Source organism: Temnothorax nylanderi, unplaced genomic scaffold, assembly GCF_030848795.1.
Source record: "Temnothorax nylanderi isolate EJ_2023f unplaced genomic scaffold, tnyl_v1.0 TNYL_tig0370_pilon, whole genome shotgun sequence".
In the NCBI taxonomy this organism is placed as follows: Eukaryota; Metazoa; Arthropoda; class Insecta; order Hymenoptera; family Formicidae; genus Temnothorax; species Temnothorax nylanderi.
The window spans coordinates 637-21,881 of NW_027249432.1; the positions used below are offsets into that span (position 1 = coordinate 637).

Consider the following 21,245-nt stretch of genomic DNA (forward strand, 5'->3'; position numbering starts at 1 on the left):
TAATATATAAATCTTTTCGATAAATTAATTTTGTTAATGATGGGAAAAATATTACGGGTTCAATATATTAGGTCTTGTATAATGTAAAAATACATGAAATATTGAAATAAAATAGTTATATCATATGTATATCGTTAATATATGTATAATTTATTTTTATGTTTCTAGTTTTAAAAAAATCTCATCAACTTTTTAACAAAAAAAGTTTCAAGTGCAAAAGATTAATTGACAAGCATAAGCTTATAGGACGGTCGGTGAGGGGGGAGGGGATAAATGTACGCAAGCCGCGTAATATATGCAACGTACAATCTATTTATTATTTACAACAACGTAGCAATGTTACGTAAAACCACATCGCGCTTCGTCTAACGACAGGTCGCTTATCACACAGTTTTAAAAAATGGCGCGCGGTCGTGCCGTTCCGGGCCAGTCGGCGGCCGCCGAACGCGACCGAACGCGACCGAATGGTTACGCGCCCTCCGCGAGTACGAAAGTGTAACGGAACGGACCGGGACCGGGACTGCCGGGAGCCGGGAGCAGCCGGAAGTCGCCGCGCAACGCATAAACGCGAATCTGTTTTCGCGAATCGTCGTTCATCCGACGGACGATCGCTCGAATCAGCCGATCCTTCTGGTAAGTAATCTCGACGATATCCAAGGCTGTCGGCGCGAGTAATCTGTGCGCATATTTTTTCACAACACCTCCACGGAAAGTTCGACTTTCCATGCCTGTAGAGAGGGGCGAAAGTGGCCAATTTCACGCCAAGGCGGCATAGCGGGCGGAAAGTAACCATTTTCCTCCCTAGGGAAGAAAATTGATACTTTCCGCCCGCTATGCCGGATGGAAAGTATCAATTTTCTTCCCTAGGGAGGAAAGTAAGCCCTGGCGTGAAATGGCCACTCTCGCCCCTCTCTAGGCATGGAAGTCGAACTTTGCGTAAAAGTGTTGTGAAAAATATCATGTGCACCTCGGGTCAAAAGCTTTTTCAGACTCGTGTGATTTGCCGCTGAAAAACGCTGCTTTCTCCCCTTGGTGTACAATATACTATTACACGTATTTCCATCTTTTGCAGCTGCGTTTCAACAGCGCCTTTTTCCCCGACTAACCGTGCGAACGACGCAACCGTACTCCAGGGCTGCAATTACGTCCCGTCGAGTAACGAGCCCGATCGTCAGGCACCCAGGGTGAGTCTTACGAAGCTTCTTTTTATCAACTTTGAACGCCGAAACTGGAATCGATCCGTATCGATCAAGTCACGTAAATCAGATACACGGCAATACAAATGGCGGTGACGCGACGGCGCGCCGTGATCACCAACTTTCGCAAAATCGCTGCAACATGTATCGAATACGGCGATCTCTAAGAAGCAGTCACGATAACCGCGTAGGTATCTCACAAACATAACGTACGAAAAAAAATCACGAGATGATATTTTGAAGATGTTGCTTCGTAATATATAACAATAAGTTCCTCCGAGCAACTCGGAGTAAATTACTTCCGAGCGAAAGATAGCGAAGGATTCAAATTTTATGCAATTAGAAATCTAAACTCTTTGAATTAAGTTTTATGCAAGTAAGCGGATAGATTTTATTTCAAACGAAATTTTAATTATGTATTCCGGAAAAAATATTTATATAAAATTATATATACATAAAATATGTTTATATATTTTGTTAATAATCTCTGTTTGTACATATAAAAAAATAATACTAGAGTAATTGAAAAATAGTTTTAAAATTATTTTTGCATTGTTTCTTTTATAAAAAGTAAAATTGCGATTAGATTATATAATATTTTGTATATATAATTATATATAATTACATTTTATATATATACGATTATCACATTTATATATAATTATATTTTTTTTTCTCTTTTCGGCAAACTTAACTTTTTGTAAAAAACACAATGCGAAAATTATTCTTTAAATTATTTTTTAATTCTTATTATTTTTCTTGTACATACAAACAGAGATTATACAAGACAATATATATGGACATATTTTCTATATAATTATAGCATATAAAAAATCTTTTTCCGGGTATACTTAATAACGAAAATATTTAATGTCAGATATTTACATTTACTTCCACATTAATATTTTATTTTTCTATAAAAAATTTTCTTTCACTAACAAATTACTAAAATTGAGATTCAAATTCATCGCAAAGCATCCAAAATATCATACCGCAATTTTGGAACATCCTGTATAAAGAAATATTAATATAAAGCTAAATAGATAAACAATATTAAATAATATCGATTAGTAAAGAACTTTTTTGCAAAATTAAACAAATCTTTAATAGAAAGGATTCAAAATGAAAAATAATTTATTTTATTTGTAATTTCCGTGAAATTACGTACTTTGGTGGAATCTAACCCGTAATCAGTCGTAGTCGTTTGCATTCGACAATGTTTTATGAGGTTCAGTGAAATCTGTAATGTACGAAACGGTTTATAGATTTTCATAAACGAATAATCGGTTTCGCGCGTTTTGCCATATACGGTGACCACGCATACGGCGAGTCCCCAGACTTCCGTTACACTTTTACATCGCACGTTCGTATTCGTTCTGTTCGTCGTGGCGGCAATTCTAACGGCTTCTTACAATGTGAAATTTTATTGACATGAACGTGGCGAACGCCCATCACATATAGAGATACTTACTTATCGCGTACATGCATACACAGAACAACCATACACTCACGTCGCTTGTGTCGTGTGCGTGTAATTGCGTGTAGACGTACGTGTGTATTATACAATACGTATATGTAATGACACGTGTCATAGCGTAGCACGTTCAACGTGACGCGGAAAAAAAAACAGAAATTGATTAACATTACAGTCCCATTGTACCATCTTGCTCTATGCTAAACGTCTATAACGTCTATAACGTTATTCGGTGAATCGCCTCAGGAGTAAACGGGAGGAGATCGAATCATTTCAAGTATATAGGCAGAAACCCCGTTGCCTCGTCTTAGGTAACGGTTATATACGTATCCGGCTTGCCGCGGTCGTTAGATCCTGAGATTTTACTTCACACGTTCACACGATGATGAGAAAATCAAGCCACGCGATCACCACGCTCTAAACGTGCGCCGCGACCTCAAGCCGCGTTAGTTTAGAATTGATTCGAGTATTAACTAACTTGTACATTTCGTTTCTCTGCTATTTCTCACTTCGCCGAACTCTTTTCAGTTCGGTAGCGCTCTTTACGTCTTGTCGGACTTGACGTTCTCGGCGGTACGCATCGCCGACGTAACATCCTCTTCCCTCACCGCGATTAAAACGGAGTTTTATATGTAGGAACAGAGTTATATACGTATATATGTGTGTATAGAATATATCCTCAATCGTTATATCTCGGAACCAACGGTAAAACATTCGTGTTCAAATGATTAATTATTACTTCGAGGAAAAGTTATCCAAGAGGAGCGATCCTCTCATGCGTGGAGCACGTTTTCTAAAATCGTAACAGCAACTAATTCGCGCGTTCGCGTTTGAACGCTAAATCTCGCCCGCGAGAACGAAAATTTGTCGCAACAGTAACATTACAATATAATCGCGCGCCCTTCTCGTTTATCGTCACGTCGTCGCCGCACGAGAACGACGATGCGCATTCACGTATTTTGCATTCTTCACTTTTTCGCGTGGACAGCCGAAAGGGTGGACGGATAGCTGCCGCGGCCTTTGACGGGGGGGGGGGGAGGGAGGGTGAGTTCTTCTATCAAGTTTTTACACGAGAGTGGACGAGTTTTGCCCTCCGATTTACAAAGCGAACCCTGTCTCATCATGTATCTGATGGATTGCACCGGCCGAAAATATCTATGTACACTATTGCGGTCTTACACGATTAAGGAGGATCACGAGCCACTAAGCCTCGACTATTGACTCGAGTAAAGATGGGCAGTCGGATACTCGCGATCCTTGTGGTCGCAAATTTAAATGTTAAACTCGGCAGAATGAATAACGTCAGAATTGCGCGATGAGTATGAAGAGAATAGTTAGTTATAGATTTTGCAAATAAGTACGAGAGAAAACATCTCCTTTCATTCAAACATTTGCGCTATTTGTAAATTGGAAAAAGTAATTACGGTTGCAATGTTTTTTTTTTTTAAGGACCTTATGCCGCTCTAAGACGCCGCTATATTTGCAATGTAGACGGGGAGTTGCATTAAACGATTAAAACATTAATCGCGCGAGACATTCAAGTGCGCTAGTTGGGAAATGAGATTGCGATAAGGATAGCAGCGGGCCCCGTTCATTTTGAATTAATTAAATTAAGTGCGCACACACGGAGAAAATAGCGGATCGTGATCCTCCTCGACGCACACGTTGTGCTCCAGATATGTGCATCCTCGTGCCATATCCCCGGTCGTATGCACATAGAATATATATAAATTCCTAGTCATATATGCATATACTTACTTCATACGCACGTGTACACATTACCTGTATGTACACATAACGAATGCAATTGCACAGAGAGACGCGCGCACATACACCCACAGACACGCATTCCTGTGCGCGCACACACAGATATATATATATATATATATATATATATATATATATATATACAACGTGTATATATAAAAGTAACTTCTTCGTAACATACAATAAATTTTTCTTTGGCACATCTCACCAGCTGTTATATCCATAGAATTACACCTATCTAAGTACGCGCATCCGTACATATATATATATATATATATATATATATATATATATATATTATATACATATATAAATATGTATATATGTATACATATATAGCAGCTTGTATTGATTTCTAATATTCGCCGAACGCATACGTGCATAACGTCGGTCCAGATGCATTTATAGTTTCGTCACAGGCATCTTCGCGCTTTTATACCGCGGACGTAATCGTACGAAGATCTTCGAGAGGGTTTAGTATTTCGAGACGAAACGCATTTAATCTCGTTATTTAAGAGAGCTTGTATCCGATTAGAACATAAGAGCGCGCTCTTATATGCTCCGCTCTGACAAATTTATGAAAGTAACCACGTTATCAGTTATTATACCGTACAGTAATGAGAGAGAGAGAGGGAGAGAGAGAGTATTAAGCTTTATAGAAAGTACTAATTTATGAGGTAAAAGTGCATCCACACCGACATTATTAATTCCGTATCGCCCAAACATATCTCGCTGAAATACGTACCTACCGGTGATACGTACTTTACGTATACTATATAATATATACGTTTTATCTACATTTAAATGTACTTTCCGAAATAGACAATTTAGTGCGCGCGCGCGCGCGCACGCACGCGCGTTGTCGACCCTAACTATCTCTAGAAAATTATATAAGAGGAACGCGATTAATCTGCATTATTTATACAATATAAGTTTTATGCCGCTAAAACGTTAAGTGCCGCGCCGAACGAAGAGCAGGCTTGGCAGGCGCACGCATCTGCGTGGGAATCGCACCCTCCCGAGCTCGCAATATTCTTCCAAACTCCACCGATAGATCTCTTAAGCTTTTTCCCTTCGATCTAAGATTCCTCCTGATTTTTAAAGGCGACTTATCGCAGAGATACGAAGTGTGTGTTTCGTTAGAAATTTGCAAGAATCACACAAATGAGAATTAAAAAAAATCTAAAAGCCGCAATTGATCCTCTCGCAATATCGCGAGAATCATTTTTCAGGAAAAACAAGAGAAGGAGAAAATTGCGATATCTTTCAACGAGAGCGCGACTCCGTGGACCCATTCAGAAAATCCGGCGCGCAGTCGGAATTAAATCATCGATTAGGACTTCTTCGCGTATGTTTGTTCTCTCTTTGTTTAAATAATATATATCCACATGAACAAGGCACTCTCTGCTCGACAGAAGGGTTTCTCTTTTCGCCGGATCCCTCTCGTCCGCGCGCGTCGAGTAAAAGTCTCTACAGTCGTATCGAGCTTTCGTTTTCATTTCGAGCCATTCTCCTTCCTCGAAAACGTCGAGTAAAAAATGGTCGGGGTGCACTTTAGAATATTTCGATAGGAGCTTCCGCACGCGTCCCGGGATTTCGTTGCGCCGAAAACTCCGGAATTAGGCTCTAAAGCTGGACAGATCCTCCTTATAAAGCTGACGTTTATTTTTTTACCGAGACCACACGATGACATTTCTCCGTTGTTCTTCGTTCTTCATCTTCTCTTCCGTCTCCCAACGGTTCGCATAATCGAAATCCGTTATACTTTCGAGAGAATGTCATTTTATTTGACCAATAAAATATTAGTAATACTTTGTAATATAAAGATATTATACAATAGAGCGAAACGAAATGGCATCTGCTATCGCCATGTGTGCTTTCAAATTTTTCCTTTCCTGCTCTTTACTTGTTATCGTATTTTCTATGAGTTCGCTGTGTATCCGACAGCATATTGCAGAAAAATCTGCAAAAGTGCAATAAGGAACAACTTGAAAGCTAGAAAAAGCGTTAATTAGTAGATGCCATCATTATATTCGCTTGTACAAAGTAGAACTAGAAATTTCTACCGCCGTTCATATGCACGATTAATTTCGACTTAATTAAAAACTAATAGCGATAGTGTACAAAGTCATCTTAAGACGAGCATCATATCAGAAAAATATCCGTTTAACGCGAATTCATTGAGACATTTTTTTCTACTAGGCGAGTTATTGACGAGATTTAAATTATTAATTTGTTTGATCTTAGAAGCAACTCAAGAAGGAATGCTCGTGCCGAATGAAGACAGACGTGACTGTTATTATGAATCATTCGCTCGACTTAATCCTTTCACCTCTGCGTTGTATAATATTTTTTAATATGTAATCGTTCAAAATAAAGAATTCTTTTTTCATCTCTGTTATAAAAATGCAATCATAAAACGTGCTAGCTAGACTATTCTAAAAATCGTGTCACAAGTGTGAAATAATTGATTTTTTCTAAAAATAAATAAATAAATAAAAAATGTAGAATAAGTATCCTTTGCATACAATTTTGCTAATAATGAATAAAAACCGCAGATTAGATATCTAAAGTTTTTAGCATTTACAATATTTTGCTTCAGTTTCTTTTTTTGTTTAAATATCATATTAAAAATTGTGTATTCGATACAACGCGCTTGTATTTAACGTGATATCGAAAGAAAGAATTAAGGCGAGACGGAATCAGCAACGCTATCTCCTTACGGTACGAACACGAGCCAGTGCCAAGAGAATCTCGCCCACGGGCAGATCGACGTGCGTTATAAGGGAAAGCACTTGGTCCGTTTCTGAGCAACGACCGATCGGCAGTCGACCTTAGAACCGAGGGTGAAATTCTCCGGCTTGACGGTCTCTTCAACGGAAATTTTGCCGAGTCGCTTCTTAACGCGGAACGGCGTCGATCGGGGCGATATGATCTCGTAGAGATCGCTAGTTCGTCCTTGGACGTCTCCTTTGGGACTGTTGATCTTTTGATCGATGGGAATGGCGATATCCACCTCGGCGCAATGATTCTGAGTAGGCTTCTTCGATCGTTCCTCCTCCGTCGGCTCGCCGACCAGATCTCTCTTGTTCGTCTCCTCGGACGGAGAGTTGAAAACGCTCGAAGAGCAGCTCTTGGAGTCGCAAATCATGTCGGGATAATCGTCGGTCTCCCCGCTTTCGGACGGCAGGTCCCTCGCGGAGGCCAAAGAGATCGCTCTGGCTTCCGGCTTCTGAGGCTTCTCTTCGTCGGCGTAGTCCAACGACAGACACTTCTTCTCGAACAGAGCTGGCCCGGGTGATCTCTGATTGGTTTTCGTCTCGTTGCACTCCTTGTTCTCTTTGTCCTCCCGATTCGCCATAACTTTACCCTCTTCCGTGGTCTCCAGCGAATTGATCATCCTCGACGGACGTCGCACGCTGTTTTCCCGCTCCACCGAGAGACAGAATTCCTTGTCTGTCAGTAAAATACGCTTCGGCATCCGCACCGGTTTCTGATCGAGATCCAGATCCTTCTCCCAGGACGGAGTCTTCAACAAGCTCTTCACCTTGCGCAGTTCCGTCAGCAGATCCATAGTTTCCTGCGACGGTTCGTGAAAGATCCGTCTCTTCGGCCGTCTGATGGATGAGTTCGTGTCCGACTCTTGATCGGGATGATCGATTCCCTCCTGCTTTCTCAGAATGGACCTCACCGTGCTCTCTTGACTCTGATCTCGCTTATCCACGGCAGTTTCGCTCGCATTCGTGTCAGCCGGTGCAACGTTCTCTGTCCCAGATATGATCTTCGGGATGATGTCAAGGTCGCCTGGTAAAAGGTTCAGTCTTTCTTGTCGACTTATTGCTCCCGGAGCGGCCTGAGTGCGCCGTTTGAAAGCCGCGTAACTCTCCATGGGTATTTCCTGCAGCTTAAATTTGTCCTGCAGTTGTTTGAACGTCTCCTTCGTGTACTCTCGACGAGTCGCCAGCGAATCTTCCGACGAGATCTCCCGCGTTCTCCCGATGTTGTCGGTCATATTCCGTGCGGCAGTGACAAATGAAAGAGCGTCCTTCGCCAGGAGATTGTCCGAGGAGATGCCCCGCCTTTCGAACTGATTGTACTTGATGGATCTGCGTGTATTCTCGACCGTCTTGATATCTCCGACGAGCGATTTTCTGGTCTTCGTCGGCGAAAGAGTTCCTCTCTCCAGAGCGTTACCCCTAGACTCGATTTCGCGATCAGGAGAAACACTCGAGATGGGCCTCTTCGTGGGTGAGTTCGGTGTGCTGTCGTCGCTACGAACGACTTCGTGGGAACCCTGAAAGAGTCTGCGGCGAATCATAGTGGCCGATTCCTTCCTCGTTCGCTGCGCTCTTCGCGGCGAGTTGTTCCAGCTGTTAGTCTCACCCGGCGAATGGTTCAAGCACGTGGTAGAGGATGATATAATCTCCTCGCTCGTCGTCACTCGGCACTTCAATAACTCGGCGGTCACGCTGGTCGGTCGCTTCTCCAATTCTAACCGCGACTCCGTTCGCTCATCGCCGTTGGCGTCCGTCGGCAACGAGCTCGGACCTGAGTCCAGCGCATCGTCTAAAGAGATGCCGTGTCGTTCCTTCGACGGTACAGTGGACTCCAGATCCTCCGTCTCGAAAGAGCACATTTTCAGCAGAAACTCTTTACCCGAACGTCTTCTGTCGAAGGTTGTCGTCACCACTTTTGAGGTCTCCTCAGGTTTGCGTTGTACCTCTTCTAGACGGGGAGTAACGGGCGTTACCTCTGGTATTTCAACGTCTTCCTCGATGGCAATCTGTTCGATGGCCATCATTTCGTGCCTGATGTTATTCTTCGCCCCGTCGTGGTTCTTCATCGCGTCGTTCGTCCTCGTCCTAAGTTCATTCTTGCGTTCGTTACGCGGTATGTCGAAGATGAATTTGTCCAGAGTCTTGGACGAACCGATCTTATCCAGGAACGGTCTCTCGACGGCTTTGCTGGGCCCGATTTTCTCCAGATAAGGCTTGCCGATGATCCTCGGCGCCAGTTTCGCCAGGAACGGCCGGTCCTCCGTTTTCGAGATGCCGATCTTCCAGAGGAACGGCCTCTTCTTTTCCTTATCTTTGACCTCGAACGAGCGATCGCTCAACCGATCGTTGCTGTAGTTCGACGAATTGTCGCTGCTCTTGGAACGGGCCCGCTTGCTCCGCGTCGCGTACGGCGTGAGCGGGGTTCTGGGCGTTCTTGGGGTGAGAGACGGGCTTGGTTCCACGTTCGGGCAGGTTTCGTCTAGTAGCGCCATCGCGGTCTTCAGATCCATACAAGCCTTCCGTGGCATCGACACCGCCGGCTTCGGGAATTCGCTCTCGATGCTGCTGTTTCTCGTCGAATTTAGATCCGGCCTGCCGTCCCTGCCATCGGCGTACGAGTACGAGGGATACGAGCTCCGATCGCCCATCGGTCCCGGCGAAGTATCGGTGGTCGGATAATCCTCCAGGTACCAGGGTGTCACGCCGAGGTCCTCCGGTCTCGAAGCGGGACTCTGCGGCGCGCCCTTGCTGACGGCGCCTTTACCGCCAACGGTCTGCTGTGGCTGCTGTTGCTGTTGCTGCTGCTCCGACTGACTCTGCTCCGTACCACTCGACGACGGTGCCGTATCGCTGATCGACACCTCGTTCGATGTGCGACTGAACAGAGGTCTGCGATAGGTGGAGCAGGTAGCGAAATGTGGCGGTGCCGGCCTCGCGGTCTCAACGACGATACGACCCTGGGCGCAAGGCACCACCGGCTCCCCGTCCACCGGTGCTTCCTCCGGGGTCAACGGCAGCGCTGCTCCGCGACCGAACTCGATGAACCACAGCTCGTCCCTCAACTCGCATTCTCACTTCTTTTCATTCATGTCTTTATTCAAGTAGTGCAGTACGTAGTGCAGGACCAGGTCGTAGCAGTACTTGTACTCCGTCTGAAAAAAAAATTATTTTCATATATCTTTTGTACTTTATCTTTTTATCTAAATCAAAATATCTCTAATAAAAAAAAACACGTCATTATAATATACGAAAGATATTATATTATAATTTAAGAACCGAGTGAGAAATTAAAGAACACTATATTGCAACTTTATTTGTGATTTAAAGAAGTACCATGTTTTCCACAAGCTGGGGCCTGTGTCTGCGCACAGTTTTGACGGCTTGGAAAATGTCAACTTCTCCATGTTGAATAACCTGCTCTATGCACGCGTTGGCGGCACAATAGACGCCGACGCGACTTCGGCCATCGGGCGAAACCACAGCTACTGGTCCGTAGTCCGTCCGTTGCCTCCATCTCTCAACCATATTCATGAGCTCTACTAAACTATTTGTGGAGGTGGGCACTTTGTGGCCCATTGGCCAACAAGTCAATTGGAACAGTTGCACGGTCTTCGGCGGTGCTTTCACTCCCGCCATCAATTCCGTCAATGAGACTATTTTCTTGTTTATCCTAAAAACCTGAAAAACGTAATTCGTAAAATTGAAAATAAGAAGGAGTATTATCACCGTGCATTTTTTTAAATATATATGCAGATTTTTTATGAAGATTTAAATAAAATCTGAAAATTGAAAAACTTTCGGCGAATCGTGCGTCACGGAGATTAGAAGATTAGTTCTCACCCAAGTTTTTATGTTGGTGTAATGGTTGTGGCTGATGTGATCAATCGTGAACACAGGCCCGTATTTCTTGGAATGTCTTCCTTCCGGCCAAAAGCTGGGAAAATTCGCGGATGTCTGAGGTGGCACGCACAGCACCACCACCGCGGCGCATTCGTAGTCGTAAACTAGAGACCAGAATTCACCGCACGTGTGTCGAAGGGGCCATTCCGTTACGATATATTCTCTCGGTTTCGTGTAGCCCTGCGTGGCATGACAGTGGATAAAGTTCCTTGCAAGACACTTGGCAGCGGTTGCCGAATGTACCGCGGAAAAACGTGACATATATATTTCGACGTGATTTCGACCCGCAGTCGCAGAGCTTTTTATATTTTCGACATTTGTCAAAACTTTATTAACGTTTTTAATATATTATATATAATATAGATCGGATTTTCAAAGGAATTTACGTCAGTTACATAAACGCTATAACGATTAATTTCCGTTTTAATTTATCAACGTGATGTACTTTGTACAAATTTCGTTAAAAGTTTATATCTAAATTAGGAAAATGCACATTTCACAACGATCTAAGAAAAGTTAAAGGTGAACCAGTTAGGGTGATTTATTTTACTGACTTACATCCACAAAGACGGCGTTGATGTAGTCCGTGAAACTGTTGCCCTGAAAGCTGGTGAGGTACGGTCGAAAGTTGTCCGCTGTAACAAAGGGGGAGATTGATTTGTGGAAAAGCTATTTGTCGAGGCTTTGCCGGTCGCGCAAGTTGAAACTCACGTGGAACTACCAGAACGTCTCTATTCTTCTCCCTGTTATCGGCCCTGTGTCCACCGGCGCAGTCGCCGATCGTGAAACGCGGCGTCTGCTTGCAAATCTGCTCATATTCTCTTTGGTATTCGTTTATCTTAGTTATCGGATTCTTTACACTCTTCTGCTTCAGACGTTGCGACAATTCCGCCACGGGAAACCACGACGTACCGCACACGACAAACTCCTCGAGCGTGTCGTACACAAATTTGTATTGTTCCTGTATGAACGAACGCGTGTACCGAGATATAAGTTATCATTATCAAAATATACTATTAATAATCAATTTCCGAAAGAATATTAGAAAAAGGATTAATGACGGAGAATTTATTCGTTAACTTATATAATTATCAAAATAATTCAAGTTTCTTGAGAAACAAGAACCCTTAGCAGAAGAGAATATTAATTAACGTTAATTATCAAAATAATTAAAATTTCTTGAGATACAAAAACCCTTAAGAGAATATAAAAAATAGAACTCTTCAAAATCAAGACTCTTAATTAACACATTGCTTTTATAGTATTTAATTGCTGTTGTACCAAATCTTCTATAAGCCCTTTCCTGCTCTGCCTTAACTTCTTCAAGTAGCCAAACACATCGAACGCGTCCTCCTCTTCAGCCAGCTCCATGTTCGCGTCGATCGCTAAATATACCCCCGATCGTCCGCCACCATCGCTTTGTGTCACAAACAAACAAATTTATTATTATCTCATTAGCGCGAGAAAGAGCGGGGCGCTCTGCTCGCTTTTACATAAATAATAATGCAACACAAGTTGGCCTTACTTGCAGTGAACGACCATAGGACCGGATTCGTTCTTTATGGTTGATCCCACCACGGCTCGAACACGCCGTCTAAATTCCAGCACCGCGTTTCCGAAAGGGCACGTGTGTGAGTGCCATTCTGTGTAATGAAATTGCAACAACGTCCTTTCCTCCGTAATCTCCTGAAAACGTTTTCGCATAACAGAGTTACAACGATCGCCTTTTACGACAACGATCGTTTTTCAACATCTCATTCGTAATCGTTTCATACTTCGCGTTTCGTCGTTATTCTCTATTTTCCTCACCGCGTTGTCGAACCGCCTTCGGAACACGATAGGTACGCGAGATTAAGTGCTTCGAGATTTACGATCGATGCTGAAACGCAGAAAATCGCCGCCCAACAAATTAGCGAGGCCGCGCCGGTCGCGAAGTCAACTTGCATTGCCGGCAGATTATTTTCCGGGGGAAGATACTGCCCCGGTATTGTTATCCCAACAATGCCGCGTTAAACTCGACAAGTGCAGTCGCGTCTTGCGCTGCCCGGTCCGCGAGTTGCACGTCGCGTCGGGGCGTTCTGTAACGTCTCAGCTTTGCTATTCCCGGAATGGGGTTACGAGGCTTCCCTCTTCTATATTAAATTTCGCTCAGCCAGTAAATTTCGAAAGTAATTACTGTGTTGCGCTTGCCGTTCAATGGAATAGTGCGCGCGGTAGTTCCGTACGGTTAATAATCTTACGTCGAAAAGTGCTGAACGGGAGACAAACGACAGACTTTAACGAGGTGTCACACGTGTTGACACTCGTCTCACGACGAGATCTGTTCAATCGTCCAACTGCGTAAGTTACTCTTAAAGAAAAAATTTAATGAACTTTTTTCTTTAATTTGTTATTAGCATTAGCTTAATTATGTGTTCTCTCTCACAACCGTATTTTTTTGAAATGCATTAAATGTTTATTTTTTCTCTTGAAGTGTACAATTTGCACAAAAAAAAAGATAGATTATATATTATATTACATACAAGAATAAAATGTTTTATCACAGAAGAATACACATAGAAGAATAAACACCTCTTTCTGGTACAATGTGGCACTTAAAAGGAATATATACGGAGGTTTAGAAACGCAGACGGAGACATTAATGTAAGGGAACAGCTTTAAAGTCTGAGAGGACTCTTTCTCTCCAGATAACGGAAAAAAGTTGAACGAGAAAAGGACTAGGTAAGTAACGATGCCGGTGGTGGAATCAGATCACAAAGCGCGCGGCTCGGAAGAGCTTTAGAAAGTCCTCGCAATTGTCGTTCCTCGTTCACACAGATAAAAGTGCAATTAAATTAGCCGCTCGCGTAATAGCTCCTTGAACAAACTTATCCTCATTCATATCGCGAGTTCGTATCACATTGCGCATTCGGGTGGCGTCATGACGTAGCTGATACGATCTGTATATGTACGGTTAATTGAGCTAACTTTTTCGCTAACTTTGCGTCATTTTCGTCTCGTTCTTATAACGACAGGGCTAGGACAAGCTTCGAGTTGGCATTCGAGCGCGTTACTGGCTGACTACCGCATTATCCAATCGCAATCACTCGCGTTCTTCGCGACTGTTCCGCAAAAATGTTCTCCGTTAAGAAGGAGAAGAATCACGTCCGTCCATGGATCATCCGGATAATCCTCCCGTTTATGTGACAACCCGTCGCAAGTTCTTCTGATTTATTCAAGCCTCAATATACACGAATATTCGAACGATGTCGCGGTGGATTCACGTCACTCCGCTCACCGATGACAAATGGCGCGTATCGCGAATTTTTCAACTTTACAAATTCGGAATGAATGTTCGAGTTACTGAATTTTTCGATCGATCAGCACAAATATTTGTGCGCGAATGTTTACGCTTTCTCGCAAATATTGAATTTATTTGTACGGCACGCGTTATTCAATTGCCGCGTATGTCAAAAGTTATTATGTCTGGGATACAAGTATATTTTGAAAAAAAAAAATATTTGTGTGTTTTTTTTGCAACTCACGTTGTTCTCGTTCTTCTTGTACAGCCTTATCGTCCTTATATGAAAGTTAGCGAGTTCCTCTTCCTTTAAGACGGAAACGCCGATACCCCCGTATTCCTCGTCTTTCTCTTTACTCGCCGGCCAGTACTGTACACACATCACCTGTAAGGGAAAGTTGTGGCTGAAAAGCCGTAGGGCGTAAAGAATTTATATAACGGACTCTAAGCTCTCTTAAAGCTGAGACTCGCGGTCGACGTCATAGCGCGATAAAGACTACTTTTTTACGACGCGGCAACTTTAATGGACATCATTTCCGTGCTCCGCACGTTTTGCGTTTCTCCTTTTTACGAAAGTCTTTAAATAGCTGTTTACCTTGATAAAGTCAAAGGTTTTCGTGAGCATGACGATGCAGGAGGCTTGCTCTTGCCAGACCATCCGCCAGAATTCCGTCACTGTGTTCTCCATAGGTCCCTGAGTGACGATGTAAGCGTTCGGTTTCAATATACTCTGAAACGCAGTGTCAATATCAACATATGTAATTCGACGCTCGACGCATGTGATTAATATTCGTCCAAAACCTTCCGCGCACGGATGTAATAATCAACTTGCGTGAGCCTTGGTCCGAAAGACGAATTCAAATTCTAGCCTCGACGAATCGCCGTTTTTTTCACGAGATAAGAGACACGATCCAATTGAGTTATTGGATCACGTACGAGATCCGCGAGAGATCCGCGACTCGTAACGCGCTTAATTTACCGAGAGCCTTTGCGCACTATTAACTTTGCGGACACTTATTATCGAATATCATGACATACTCACATCTACGTAGGATGCATTAACATAATCGGAATCAGGCTCGCCTTCTATCGTGTCCAGCACTACCCTATTATAGTCGTCTACGAAAAGAAGCGAGAAGAAACACATTTTAGTCCTCCTGATAAAAGCTCTTATTCTAGAGCGGAAATAAATCCTCGTTAGAGGAACATCGCGCACCGGCAATTGCAACCATCTTGTAACCTTGATTTACTTCCTTCATCGCAAGAAAGTTAATTAACGTGCGAAAATCCGGGAACCGACAGATATATCAGTGCGATAGAAATTATTCCTATCAATATTATAAAACTTCCTATTTATTTGATATATACAAGCTTCTCATAATTGATACGATAAAGACTATTTCTATCGATATTATAGAATCTTTTACTTATTCAGTGTCGAGCTTTACTGTAATTAAAAATCATTTGAATCTGCAAAGCGTGCTACTGCGATTATATCCGTGCTTGTCCACGAATCATTATAAGAGAGAGTTCATTACGTAGCTTTTCAGCGTTTCAAATCGATGTTTTATTTCGTTACGCGCGCAATCAACGCGATTCTCTTTCGAACACGGAAGTGATAATATTCACGGCGACCGAATAAGGGGCTTAAGGGGTTAGCTTAGATAGGAACAAAAGGTTATCGACGATTAGCACCTACATGGAATACACTTTTGATTTTGATTCTTTTCCTTATTTGCGGATTTCGTGGCGTGTCTGCACGAATGAGTTTCCACCTTCGTTGCCGTCTGCAACAAACACAGAAAACGAAAGATATAAACGAATGAATATAAAACCTCTATAATTATTAGAAAATTCAGCAACGTAATTATTTATTAACCAAAATAGTGTAATTGATTATTATCACTACATAATTATTCAAAGAACTGTACTTGATAACAATTGTTGATAGTATCGGGAGATTTTATTACGAATACAACATTATTAACATTATTAACTTAGTTTTTGTCATTTGTATTCTTAGTCACTTAAAAAGTGAATTATTGTGTCGCGTTTTAATAACAGAAGTGTTATTACCTTTTGAATGGATATTAAATTGAATGCTATATACAGAGGATCGATTCAGAGTCGTTATTAACTAACGAATTTTTATTATAAGTGGTATAAGGTATTTCTTTTTACGATTTACGCCTGCAATAAAGCTGACAGCTATAATTACACAACATAAAACTCTAGTTATAAATATGCTCGAGGAGAAAAAACCTGTTGCCTTCTTGAAAAAAGCTGTATCGGAAGAAAGTTCTTAATCGATAACGCGAAACTTGTATGCATGTATATCGTGCGTGCGGATAAATTCATCAGTTTTCCCGTAGAAAGTGCGTATATTCTGCGCGTTGGAATTTTTCAAAATTGCCAAAGGTATTCGTGCAACGTTTCGCGTCAATTTAATCAGTGAGCATTGCAGATCGTATTTTTGGCGCAGTTAGCAACTGCGAATATTTCAACGATTGTATACGTTTTGCGATACAGTGGAAGACTCCGTGTCGTTTGCTTTGGCAGTAGCGATTGCCCAAGTCCTGAGATTCGACAAATCAGAAAATTTACGCGACAGCTGCGTGCTAAACATGTCGCATTATTTGGCTAAAGCCGCGGAAATTGTTCGCACGGCTCTTTTTAAGACGTCGTCGACGACACGCGTTATAACAATATATCGCGTCGATTTTCCAATCGATTTCTGTTCGTCACAAAGTATTTTAGACGTTATACATTGGTCAAAAGGGAAATTATCTCCGTTATTACCGCTGTTATTAATTCTTTGATACTTTTCAAATTTAATTAATTCACGCGCTGCATAATTGCGCAATTCTCGCGAACCGGAAGTTCTTTCGCATTCCCCGTGTGCCTTCATGAATACGTATGACGCTTTTATTCGCCAGTATTTGTCGAACATCAGGAACTTTCATTTCCGATAATGCCGGGCGGATTTAATTTAAAAATCACGCCGAGATGATTTTCGCGTCGCCGCATCGTGCCGCGGCTGGATTTAAAATTCAGCAACGGCCATCCCCCTGCCGTCCGTTCTCTCTATTCATTCCCCCTCGCTCGCCGTTATTCGCAGATAGTTCGTCGGATTTTTCCTATCATGGGAAAAATGCTAGATTGTCCCGGGGGGAAAAAGAACCCCGCGGAAAGGAACGTCCCTTTTCGGTGACACGCGAACATTTTTTCGACACGACGAGAGACTGATGACGGAGCGTCGAGAGCGTCGTGCAAAAAGGAGATTTCGTCGTATAACCGGCCGCGATTTATGCAAGCGTTAGAAGTCTGCGCCGCGAGGACATCGGATAGCCCGCGATAATCTGCTGGCGTATAAACTGCACTCGAAGGCCGCGCCGTCATGCATACGGTACGAGAGCAGGGTTAAGAGCTTTCTCGTGTCGATGGCGGATACCCGGAAAAAAGCTGTCCGCATTTGCCGCGTTTACGAAAGCGTTTACCCGCGTATCACCGCGGATTCCTCGGATGCGCTTATGCTGGTAGACGCGGTGTAAACCTTTGAGACGTCGACTTTCCCCGTGTAATACGCGATAGATACGCGTGAAAGACGAAATTGACGATCGTTCAATTTAAATCTTAAAAGTTATATTATTGAACCTGCTGCGAAAATCTCCGCGTGAATCTAGGGTATTTTGAGACTCAGTCCTCACGTTGCAAAAATATATAGAGGACGAAGCCTTGCTAAGGTAGTCCATCAGCAATTGGAATTTCTCAAGAGTAAAACTGCATACGTAAGGGAGAAATATTTTCTTTTGCGTTACAAAGGATAGATCGATTTTGCTATTCGAGGAAGACGGAAGACGTGAAAGCAACTCGGTGAAATATGTAAATATTGCTTGAGAGCCCTCATCTCTTGAAACAGCAGTGGGGTGGAACGTGATGCGGCTGAGATATGAAGGGAAGAACGAAGATTGGAGCCGAACGGATGTCGTTCTTCAAGGTGTTGCAGTTAAGAATTCAATTGTGTCATCCGCGTGGAGGTTTTTTTTCTATTTTGCGCGCACCGCGTGTGCTACTTGCATAATAATTGGCACGATGACTTGAGACTAGAGATTAAATCGTATTGGAAGAATATATTATAATTTTAATTTTAGTACGGCCATAAAATACGTGTTTCGAATCTGAAATTTCTTATTGCAAAAAGCTTCTCCTTATTTTAGCCTTTTAATAGCCTTAACAATTTTTAGAAGATTGTTCACTTATTAAGTAAAAGACAAATATGCTTTACATATAAATTACAATTTTTTATTTTCAAAAAAACTTATACTGTTCAATTTAAAACTAAAACTTTTGCGCTTTAATAAAAAAGAGGTCAAATGTTTTAGAATCAACGTTATCTTAATGCGAGATATTTGACGGATATTCTTGCGATTATATCGTCGCGGCTTTGATCTTCCTGGATCGAGCGAAGGTATGCTAGCGCAAATTGCCAAGGTAAAACCTATCTCGGTATATCGCGAGAATTTGCGTCCCGAAACGACTGTCTAATGAGAAACCGATATTATGCTGAGTCTCAATTTCTTGACCTACTCCACCTCAGGAGGTTTACTTTGTCTCTTGGCTGTCTGCCTATCGCCGAGCACTCTGTAATATCCATAAGTACGCCTACGTGCCGCACGAACATACATAGAATCGGCTGCATCACGTATTTCCGATATATGTATCTAACAAGCAAATAAACTTATACCGGGATCTAACAATGCACCGCCGATCGGTGTTCGCCTCGATTTCTGGTGAAATATCGGAAAATAATTAAGTAATAAACGGCTACGAAATAATAACATCTACGCACGGAGAAAATTGCTACGGTTGTTACAACAACATTCTCTATGATTGAAAAAGAAATGTATGTAAATTCAAGTTAAATCAAGAGACACGGTAGTGTCTCGTGCCAAGTACACGCGGAGCGAGACCGACCGTGACTCTTTTACGCGACGCGACGGGTTGCGAGTACCCAAGATGTTGAGATCTCGATAACGAGTGAACGGATCAAGTTCTAAGTAGGCTTGATCGATAGCTTGGGGTCGACTTTGGGGGGGTATCTCCTATAATATTTTCCGCTACGTGCCCTACGAGCGGAGATATTGCGACGCAAAGTCCAAATGTGAAAATTTATTTTTAAGATACGGAGATACGTCGTCGTCTCTCAATCAATATAACATATATATATCAGAAAATGTCACTTTCACTTTTTCGACGCTGGCGGCGCAGGTATCGCCAGTTTCGATATCGCGCGCGTATTTCGATCGATCTAGTAGGCAAATTAAATAAGGTCGATAGACTTATCGGTCAGGAGGAAGATTTCTATTTAGGTAAATTAGGTATTAGGTATATAATACATATTGAGTCAATTGCTTCATGTTTATCTGGAGAGATTTCGTATCCTTACATCGTATTACCACCGCTGCCGGAAAAGAAGGTTCTCTACGCTTGGCAGAAAGTGCCGCTAGGGAATTTTTAAGTCGATTCTTATGAATCAAGCTTGAATTCGACGTCTAGGTATCCCAGGTTGCCGATGACGAGGTCCAGATAGTGCGCTTCATAGTTTTCGGTGTCCAGGTGTAATAATACGTTGAATTCGATGTCTACGTGTCCCAGGTTGCCGATGACGAGGTCCACATAGTGCGCTCCGTAGTTTTCGGTGTCTACGTGTATTAATACTTTGAATTTGATGTCCACGTGTCCCAGGTTGCCGATGACAGGATCCAGATAGTGCGCTTCATTGTTTTCTGTGTCCAGGTGTAATCGTACGTTGAATTCGATGTCTAGGTGTCCCAGGTTGCCGATGACGAGGTCCACATAGTGCGCTCCGTAGTTTTCGGTGTCTACGTGTATTAATACCTTGAATTCGATATCCACGTGTCCCAGGTTGCCGATGACGGGATCCAGATAGTGCGCTTCATAGTTTTCGGTGTCCAGGTGTAATCGTACGTTGAATTCAATGTCTAGGTGTTCCAGGTTGCCGCTGACGAGGTCCACATAGTGCGCTTCGTAGTTTTCGGTGTCCAGGTGTAATAATACGTTGAATGCGATGTCTAGGTGTCCCAGGTTGCCGATGACGATGTCTAGATAGTGAGCTCCGTAGTTTTCGGTGTCTACGTGTATTAATACGTTGAATTCGATGTCTAGGTGTCCCAGGTTGCCGATGACGAGGTCCACATAGTGCGCTCCGTAGTTTTCGGTGTCTACGTGTATTAATACCTTGAAATTGATGTCTAGGTGTCCCAGGTTGCTGATGACGAGGTCCAGATAGCGCGCTCCGTAGTTTTCGGTGTCTAGGTGTAATAATACCTCGAATTCGATGTCTACGTGTCCCAGGTTGCCGATGACGAGGTTCACATAGTGTGCTTTGTAGTTTTTGGTGTCTAGGTGTATTAATAACTTTAAATCTGAATGTAGGACACGTAGATATCGAATTCGAGGTATTAATACACGTAGACACCGAAAACTACGGAGCGCACTATGTGGACCTCGTCATCGGCAACGTGAGACACCTAGACATCGAATTCAACGTATTATTACACCTGGACACCGAAAACTATGGAGCGCACTATCTGGAACCCGTCATCGGCAACCTGGAACACGTGGACATCGAATTCAAGGTATTAATACACCTGAACACCGAAAACTATGGAGCGCACTATGTGGACCTCGTTATCGGCAACCTGGGACACTTAGACATCAAATTCAAGCTTGATTTATAAGAATCGACTTAAAAATTCCCTAGCGGCAGAATTAAAATTATGTCATGACATAATAAAAATTCGCTGAATTAAAATTATGTCTAGACATAA

The 21,245-nt window shown here is 42.6% G+C and overlaps 2 protein-coding genes across 2 annotated transcripts in view; both read right to left on the bottom strand.

Moving 5' to 3' along the window:
* Window positions 1-292: 292 nt before the first annotated feature.
* LOC139781872 (uncharacterized) lies at window positions 293-10,142 on the bottom strand. Its single transcript, XM_071720759.1, has one exon. It carries the CDS (start codon window positions 9,860-9,862, stop codon window positions 7,217-7,219), a length of 2,646 nt encoding a protein of 881 aa, XP_071576860.1. The 5' UTR covers window positions 9,863-10,142; the 3' UTR covers window positions 293-7,216.
* An 88-nt stretch (window positions 10,143-10,230) lies between these two features.
* Window positions 10,231-21,245, bottom strand: part of Ptp36e (protein tyrosine phosphatase 36E) — a 68,426-nt gene continuing 57,411 nt past the window's right edge. The window contains exons 4-14 of the mRNA XM_071720760.1: window positions 16,094-16,181; window positions 15,437-15,513; window positions 14,990-15,124; window positions 14,639-14,779; window positions 12,640-12,800; window positions 12,396-12,531; window positions 11,826-12,075; window positions 11,673-11,749; window positions 11,055-11,294; window positions 10,548-10,892; window positions 10,231-10,366 (exon numbers count right to left, since the gene is read on the bottom strand). Coding sequence (XP_071576861.1) covers window positions 10,286-10,366; window positions 10,548-10,892; window positions 11,055-11,294; window positions 11,673-11,749; window positions 11,826-12,075; window positions 12,396-12,531; window positions 12,640-12,800; window positions 14,639-14,779; window positions 14,990-15,124; window positions 15,437-15,513; window positions 16,094-16,181 — 1,731 coding nt within the window. The 3' untranslated portion in view covers window positions 10,231-10,285. The remainder of the gene's footprint in view (window positions 10,367-10,547; window positions 10,893-11,054; window positions 11,295-11,672; window positions 11,750-11,825; window positions 12,076-12,395; window positions 12,532-12,639; window positions 12,801-14,638; window positions 14,780-14,989; window positions 15,125-15,436; window positions 15,514-16,093; window positions 16,182-21,245) is intronic.